General features: G+C 47.4%; 1 protein-coding gene across 1 annotated transcript; it reads left to right on the forward strand.

The window, feature by feature from the left end:
* Positions 1–2158: 2158 nt before the first annotated feature.
* DMRTB1 (DMRT like family B with proline rich C-terminal 1) lies at positions 2159–8706 on the forward strand (the record flags this gene model as incomplete). The annotated part of the gene is made up of 4 exons (XM_081144877.1): positions 2159–2696; positions 4712–4917; positions 7075–7279; positions 8642–8706. The coding sequence occupies exons 1-4, from the start codon at positions 2180–2182 to the stop codon at positions 8704–8706; spliced, it is 993 nt and encodes a 330-aa protein (XP_081001003.1). The 5' UTR covers positions 2159–2179.
* Between the last annotated feature and the right edge of the window lie 344 nt (positions 8707–9050).

Genomic DNA, 9050 nt, shown 5'->3' on the forward strand with positions numbered 1-9050 from the left:
ACTTATATGTCATTACCATCTGTTACCATCTTTTTAAGGAACAATTTAAAGAAATGTGTATATTAGAAAAGCAGCAGCCTAAGAAGTAATCAGTCCTCAAGCTAAATAAAACAAAACTACCCATTTGCCTCAATTTCCAAGAGTGAAATAAATAAAGCTCTGTTGGAATTTACCTACACAAATTGAGATTTTTGTCAAGGAAGAGAAATAAACTAGTCTCTTTTTTTCTTAGATTTATTTATTGTATAAACCCTGGGGTTTCTACATCTTACAATGTGACTACTGATTAAAAAGATATATGGTTGTTTGTTAATGTTCTCAAAGCACTATGCAAATTCACATCATCTTGGGTATATTTTGTCCCTAAAGCTATGAAGTAAATATGGAAGCATTCTGTAGTTAACAAGGCTAAAATATGTTAATTCAAATAGTTGGCTTTGAATAGGATTTTACTTTAAATCATTAATAGGAAAATGAAGAGCGCTTGGGTGGTCAAGTATAAAATATAAATGAGAGTGCTTTTCTTTTTTAGGTCTTATCATCTGATGTCACCTGATGTTAAAAATTTTAATTTGATAATGCAGAAAATTACCTTATAAAACAATGAAGCTTATGCCCCAGATTTTTTGACAGAAGTACTGAAACTATGATTTTTAAGTACCACTTTCAAATGACAGGGTCAGTTAAAAAATTAGATATTTTGAATTGGGTAGAGACAGAAAAGAGCTTGCCTGTCCTTTTATCTATGGGACCATGCTTTTTAAATAAAAAATTAAGACAGAGGATGTTAGGACAAAGCAGAGACAAACCTAGATCTCTTTAAATGGATGTAAAATGACTAGTGAAATTCCTGAAGGGCCAAATAATAGAGAAGGATATACTCCTGCCCTCGTAATAAGATAGGAATATATTTTTTTAAATCAGAAAAAGAGGCTTTACAAACCCCTTTTCAGCCTTCCAGTACATAATCAGCCTCAGAGTGGCAAACATTTCCTATTCTCAGGCAGCTGGTGAGATATGCATAGTTCTGCTGCAACCAGAGGCACAGGAAAATAAAGGTGGACATTAGGCCTTAGCTTCTACTATTCTGCGACTAGAGAGAGTTTCAGAGAAAAGGCAATTTAAAGTGCACATGTTTTAATCAGGTGTTAACCATAGCTACCTCCTTAAATATGATTGATTCTATGATTATAAGCTTTCAATTTGGGGTATGAGTGGCCCCTTTTTTTTCTTTTTCTTTTTTGGGAACTGAAACAAACAAAAAACAAACACAAAACCCTAGGGTGTTAAAATTTTCTATCAAACAAGAAAATGAAGTAATTTAGTGGCCTTGGGAAACTATGAAATTTATGCCAGCTTTTTAGGCGTCCCAAGATTTGGGTTGTTTTACAGGTATAACTAAATTCATGGCAAAGTTAAGCAATGATTCAAACTAATGCTAAAATATCCTATTTTACTTTAAAGCATTCTAAATATGCTTTACTTGGGAAGACATCAACACACAGCAACACGCCATCTTCCAGAAATGAACTCCTATACCAACAAGACTCTTAAATGGGAACTACTAACAGGACACACCCTTGAGCAACTATCACTCTGCACTGAGCTCTTGAGAATATTCTAGAAGCATCACTGTGAATGGCTGCTTCTCTGCAGGGGAGAGAAATGAAATGTTGCAGAAGCAGCAGCTTTTGGAAGGAGAAACACTGTTTTCATCTTGGAATGCTTCTCTCCTGGAACGGGTTTACTGAGAGCGACGTTCCTCTGGAGCTTTAAATCTGTGGACCACTGAATATCACTCCCCCTATTTTGAAGTTACAAAATACCGTGTCTCGGGGGTAACAAGAATAGAAACTTTGGAAAATTAAATGCCTAAACCTTCAGATAACCCAGATGACATACATGCAATAGCATTCCATGTAGAACTTACTCAACTCAATCCCTTGCATACAATTAAGGCGCAGAAACTCCAAATTGTGCACCCCCCCGAAGTTGGGAAAATGCAAGGGTCTTGCTGCAGTTCCGGGGATGTACTGAGAACCACTTTGTTACAAGTGTATCCAGTGTCCCCTGCACCAGGGACTTCTGGGGCTCTGCTCCTCCCCGCCTCACTTGCTCTGCAGCTCCCAGAGGTGGCGGTTGTGTTACGATGGCAGACCCCGCCAAGCTGGCCGACAAGATGCTGCGCACCCCCAACTGCTCGCGGTGCCGGAATCACGGTTACCTGGTGGCAGTCAAGGGCCATGCAGGCAAGTGCCGCTGGAAGCAGTGCAATTGCGAGAAGTGCTACCTCATCACCGAACGCCAGAAGATCATGGCCGCGCAGAAGATGCTCAAGAAGCAGGCCTCCGAAGAGGACCAGGAGCTGGCCTCCCGGGCCGCGGCTATCGCCCCGGCTTCCAGCCTCCGCCCGCTGCCTCCGCTTGCCGCTTCCGGAGAAGTGGAGCCGGGCCCCGAGGGCCGTGCGGCCGCCTACTTGCTGGAGAGACCACCGCGCGGCCCAAGCCCGGGCCCTAGTGCCTTCCAGCCAGTTGTGGCCGGTCGCGGCCACACGGGTCCAAGCGACCGAGCTGCCGTGGCCATGCCCGGCTTTGTAGGGCCCCAGCTCGGGGCGGAGGCCGCAGGCAGGGGAGGCCCTGGCCACTTGGAGATGCGCAGGCCTCTGCGGCCCGTGCCCAGCCCGCCGTTCGCCTTCGGTAAGAGTCCCAGGCCCCACACGGCCTTGTCCCGCCGTGGGTTTCTCTCAAGGCTGCAGTCTCCCGCACCCCATGCTGGCGTCCCTGGAGGGACTTTGGGGTTGGGGGTGGGGAAAGTACTTTCTGAGGTAAACTTGCTTTGAGAAACCTTCCTCAGAATACGGATTGGGGTTGAGAACCTTTTTGCAAAAAGATAAAAGAGATAGGAAGGAGTGGGTGGTGCAGACGGCTTTCAATATTTAGCTACAATTTTTGCCTTTCATCTTGCAAGAAAAAAATGGCCTCCAGCCCGCTTCCCTGGGGCTTCTTCTTGCGGAGACATTGGCCCTACTGCGTTTGCGCACCTCTTCCCGCCCTTTTCTTGGGCTGGAGGCGCCTCCTCCCAGAACGTCTCTGTGGGTGGGCCAGCGCAATTATCACTGCGCCTGCGCACTCCCGCCCCCCATTTCCAAGGGCTGGAGGCTTTTCCCAGAGGCCCTCCGTTCCACTGTGCCTTGCTCCCATCCGCCTGCGCGCCTTTTCCCGCTCTTTTCTTGGGCCCGCAGCTCCGCTCACATGACTTCCTGCGGAAGTGCTTTCTCGACCGTGGCTGCGGCTGTGTGCACCCTGGAGGCCTAGCCCTGGCTCAGTGCGCCTGCGCACATCATTTCTACCCTTTCCCACTCTTTCCCCGGGCGTGGGTGGGAATGGTACAGCTTTTCTGCTCCACGGAGGAGAGAGTTGGTTCTTTGAGTTACTATTTTTCTCCTTTGCACCGTGTGTATAAGTTACATTGTTCCTTATGTAACAATGTAAATTATACTTTCATTCTTAAAGTAAAACTTCAAGTCACATGTAGGTCTGAGGCTTTTAAAAAATGGCTGTTTTTGCCCTAGCCTGTTTGGATCAGTGGTTAGAGCATGGGCCTGCAGACTGAAGGGTCTCATTTTGATTGAGGTCAAAGGCACCTACCTGGACTGCAGGCTCCCCCTGGTCCCAGGCACCTGGGGGAAGCAACCAACCCATGTGTCTGCTTCACATTGGTATTTCTATCTGTCTCTCACCCCCCCTTCCACTGTCTGAAAAGCAATGGAAAAAAATATCCTCAGGTGAGGATTTAAAAAAAAAAATAAAAACAAAACAACAACAAAATCATGGCTGTTTTTGAGTACAGACCCCTGTTGGTTTTCCCTATGGTGTGTGATAGAAAGAGCACAAGTCTGAGTCAGGAGACTGGGGGTTGCTCACTCTGTCACCTTAGGCAAGTTGCTTCCTTCTGTGTCAGTCTCTCTCCTGTATGTGCTAAGGAAATTGGCTTGGATGCTCCCTGAAGGCCATTTCTGTCTTTTGGGGTAGTCTAGGAAAATTTGGTCCCTAGGGAATTTAGATGAGGAAGACAGATCTGAAACAGCCACCCTATAAGAGAAGAATACCTTTGCACCGACACAGTGCCTGCCTTTGTTCCCTCTCTCCATGAACAGAGACTGAGCACTTAACTGTGTGCCAGACACTAGTGATGAAAAGGTGTGTGGGGGGGTCAGAGTCTTTGCCCTCAAAGGTCTTGTCCTTGTGAGAGGAACAGCACTAATCAAAGAATCACACAAATCAGTGTATGGAACTCTGATAGTTAATGGCTTAGCTGTGGTCTTAAAGAAGAGTAGAAACAGTACTGAGGACTTAAAAGGCAAAATGGGTTTCGGGGAGAAAGCCTTCCTAGACTAGGGAACAGCATCTGCAGAGGCTTTGAGGTGGATGAGAAAGAAGAAACTGCTAGGTTATAATACTGGAGGAGGCTGGAGTGAAGGCAGGAATCAGTCCTCATGGGGCTTCATGACTGTGCTGAGGACTTTTTCTAAGAACAGTGGGACATGGTTGAAAGGTTTAAAAAGCAGGGAGGGTCAAAAGTATAATGGATGTGGGAGTTCTTTGTAAACGATCTGAGTGTTTACTATACTGCTGTCTTTGGACAGTATTGCGATGCTTTTCCCCCCAGCTCTTTGTGTTTTTAATACTTCCCTCATTGCCTTCCTTTTCAGGGCTCTCTCTGAGCATCAACTCAGATACTGTGGTGGGGTCTGAGTACCTGGAGAGAGAGCCTTCTAAGCTGTATCCCAGCTGCTCCAGCATGTATTCCTATCGCTCATTCCCGATGGGCTACCAGGATCCATCCCCGGGCCTGGGGATCCCCCTGCAGCAGGGCTTCCGGCATGTGTCCTTCAGCCACTACCATGGAGGAGGCTCGGTGAGTCCCATCCTGACTGCTTTCCAGGTTCCTCTTTATTCCACCTGCTCTGCTGCTCTTACATATATATGCTCAATCCCAGTTGGTGTGCCCACTCCGTGTCAGGCCCCTTGGTCTTGATCATTTCTAGGGTGCCCACTGACCCTTATTTGAGCCTTCAAGGCACGTGTTATTATTCCATTGTAGAGTAGAGGAAGGAGGCTCAGAGAAGTTATGTATTTGTCCAAGGTCACAAAACTGGTGAGTGAGGGACTGGGATCAAAATTGCACAGAAGGTCAGTGACGGAAACAGGATGTATACCTGGGTTCCCCTGACTCTGGAGCCCAGGTGCTTTCTGCTACCCTAAGCCTGTCTCTCAGACAGAGGTAGAGGAAACAAGACTCACCACCACCCTGCCCCACCTGAAATCTGTGGGTGCTGGCCACCCCCTTGCAGCCCAGGGACAGCATGGTGGCTCTAGCCTCCACACAAAGAGAGGGGTTCTGGCCAAGTGGAGCACACACACACCGTCTGCTCACACAGAAGCCTGGAGCCCGGGGCCCAGAGCAGGGCTCTGATTGACAGGCCTGCCAGACGGCCATTGTTAAGAGTGTGATCTCAGTTGGTTTCTCTGGGCCTGAGCTGCCACCACGGGCCCCAGGCAGGAGCTGTGATCCAGGGAGAAACTTGGCCCAGTAGCTTGGAATTAAAGCTCTAATAATACCCCTCCTACCCCCTTTATGTCTGGATAGAGGATCCAGTATTTATTTGTAAAGCCGTTTCAAACCCAAGAGCCTATGAAATGCTTTCCTCCTTGTCTTGCTCCCCGTGCCCAAGCTCCCAGAAACTCCCAAGAGACGTCTTCCACCTTCTCCTGTCTCTGTGCCACCTGCTGCTGCTTTGCTTCCTTTGTTCTCTTCCCACAAAAGATCGCAGGCCTGGAGTTGGACAGACCTGGGGTCCAATCCTACTTCTTTTTATTAGCTATATGGCCTGCGGAAGTCACCTACCTCTAAGGACCTCAGGTTCTTTGTACAACGGGGGTAAAAGTACCTATCTTGTGGGGCCATTGATAGATTAACTAAGGTGTAATGCATGTAGGGTGCCTGGCACAGGGTCTGGCATACAGTAGGTACTTAAAAATAGTCTTTCTTCCCTTCTTTGTGGTCAAATTAAATTAGGAAATGCTGGGTTAATCTAAGGAGATTTTTGCATACTGCCTCGAAGCTTTAATATGCTCAAATGTGACTCACCATTGTGGAGGCAGTATGTGAGTTTTCTCAAACTACCCTGACAAAGAACACTTAAGAGCTCTTAATATCTTGGAGGACTACAGGGTTCTCCGGAACACAGCTTGTGAAGTGCTGCTGTAAAGTATCTGGATGGAGAAGTAAATAATAGGAACTACATCTGAAATTCATTACTATTTTTTATTACATTCATGTCTTTCTCTGTTAAACTTTGAGCTATTGAGCTATGTAGTCATCACCCCTCCAGATCCCTTCCTTCCAGCCTTGAGATCCTGTGGCATGGAGTTAACTTCCATCTTCTGAGGAATTAACAGAAGCACAGAATGGCTGATGGCTGAAGCCACTTTTCGTGAGGTCACCCAGCTTTTCTGACTCAGTAACAGCTGCACTGCACCCAGGCGAAGGCCCCCTGACTCTTGAGACTATGTCATTACATGTGCCAGGCAATGGGACCACAAGTGATTGGGAATGCATTCAGACCCTGGCCCAGCCCAGAGCAGTAGAGTCAGGTAGACTTGGGATCCAGTTCTGCCTCAGTCACTCATCAGCTCTGTGGCCCTGGGGCTGTAGTTTATTCCACTGACCCTGTTTTTCATCATTATAATGAGGATGGTAAGAGAACCACCCTCCTTGGGTCATAAGGATGAAATGAGGTAATGTGTCTAAGCAAAGATAGAAAGGCTCAGTCAGTGTGACTAAATGGCTGTTCCCCAGGCTTATATGAGGTGTGCCTGTGTTCCTTCTTGCCTTCAATCATTTGGTGGATGTTTGCTGAACGCCCCATTTCAAGTGCCTTGTGTCCAGGTGTTTGGGCCACATAGGCAGATCTAGCCCATGGGAGCCCCCCCATTTGGGAGAATGGGTCAGGTTTGATCAGCGCATCTGGCTAACCTCCTGTCTGGCTTCTCTGCTGAGTGTACCATGCAGGAGCCAGTTGAAGACTTCCAGCCAAGCTACCCCCCGCCGCCGCTGCTGCCGCCACCACTGCTGCCACCACCGCTATCACCACAGCCCCAGTTCCTCCCACCAGGCTTCCTCTCTGGGATCCATTTCCTTCCACCACTGCCACCACCACCACCACCAGCGTCTTTCTCGCTGACTGTCCTATCTGATACGGACCAGGAGACCACTGGTAAGTGAGCACCAGTCTTCTAGTTTGTGAGGGAGCCAGGAAGACTTTCTGGAGAAAGCGAGGCTAATCAAAGTAGATGTGGACGGGAAATTGAGAACAGAATTAAAATGTGTCAGACCTGGGATAAGCTGTTTCCTTACACCCCACCCCTAAATGCCATAGTCAAGTGTCAAGGAGGTGGGACCGCATTCTCAAGTGGGGAAACCAATAGAACCCTAAGGGATTCTTGTAGATGTAAATGGCAGAGCTCAGATTTCAACAGAATTCTCTGGCTCTATCAGTGCTCATGGACAAAGACGTAGAGGAAGGTGTGTATGCAGTGTGCTCAGAACAGGTACCAGGCCTTTGACTGGAGAAGCAGCAAATGCTGAGCCTAGAGCAGCAGCAGGAACTGGTTTGGGTCTGGTAGGAATGATTCCTCTCTTCAGGGCATTCTGGAGAGAGAACCTGATGAGCTAGAAACCCTGTCCTCAGCTCTGCCACTGGTGTACTGGGTGATCTGGGTCACTTACATACCCTTCTCTAGTCTTCTCATCTGTAAAATGGGCCCCTTCATAGGGTTACTGTGAAGGTCAGCTGAAATTTCAGATGTGAAAATGCTTTGGGTGTTTGTTTTTTTTTTGAGGGCCCTTTGCATTGCAGAATGAATTTAACCATCCCTAGGTTGTGTACTTTTACATTCAAGGATTTTTTTTCCTTTCAATCTTCCCCTGAGGTTAGTCTGGTGATATCATTCTCATTTTACGGAGGTGAAACTGAGGCCTGTTGCACACCTGCTGTGTATGAGATGCTTAGACTTGTTAGCTGGAGAGATGGCCTAGTGTGGCTTGAAGCATGCCGGTTCTGGTGCTGGACAGCCTGGGCATAAGCCTTGGCTCCAGCCCTTACCAGCTATGTGACCTTGGGCAATTTAATTCATTCCTTAGTGCCTCAGTTTCAGCATCTGTAAAAGTGGACTAATAATGCTCCCTACCTCATGAGGTTATTCTGAGGATTAACCAGAGTCTGAAACGATGAAGACATTAGTGAAAGTTAGTTCTCACTGTCTCACCTGATCCCCACACTGACTGGAAGTTGCAAGGTAGGTAGGTATCATCTCATTTGACAGGAGGAGCTGTGGTTCAGAGCTTTGGGATAGCTTGTTTCATGCCATCAGCCGGTGACAGGCAGAACTGGAGTTTGTACTTGAGCCTGTATCATATGAGGACTAGAATTACCTCCTCCTGGCACCTAGCAAATTCAAGGCAAATTAATTCTCTTTAGGGCCTGGGAATGATGAGAATGCCTTGTAGAAAACTTACACCTGAAAATAGATAATTTTTCCTATTTCTAAATGCAGTGCCTCTCTTTTGTTCTTTGCAGATGACCAGGATGCGGAGGTGCCTCGTGAGCCCAGCCAGCCATCGTCTCAGGAGCAGTCCAACTAGGCCCAGGCCCTCGGGCCAGCAAAATGGGGCATTGGGAGGGGTGACAGCAATGATTTTCTTGTCTGTGTTCAGTGATGTGCAGGGAAGGAGGATAGTGATAGATATAAGATAGAGTTAATTCCCATTTCAAGATAGGAAAGAGGGTGGTTTCTAAGTTTCAATCCTGAGATGTAGGCTGGAACTGGAAAATGGAGGAGGAAGCTATCAGGAGAGGGCCAGGACTCTGAGGGGTGGGGGGCTGCTGGAAACTCACTTTTAGGAATGAATTTAACCATCTTTGGGCTGTGCTACCCTTTATGCGACTCTCCCTCACAGGAGTTCTTTGATTTCTTCAGACCCCACTG

The sequence above is a fragment of the Miniopterus schreibersii genome (assembly GCF_964146895.1).
Source record: "Miniopterus schreibersii genome assembly, chromosome: 8".
NCBI lineage: Eukaryota > Metazoa > Chordata > Mammalia > Chiroptera > Miniopteridae > Miniopterus > Miniopterus schreibersii.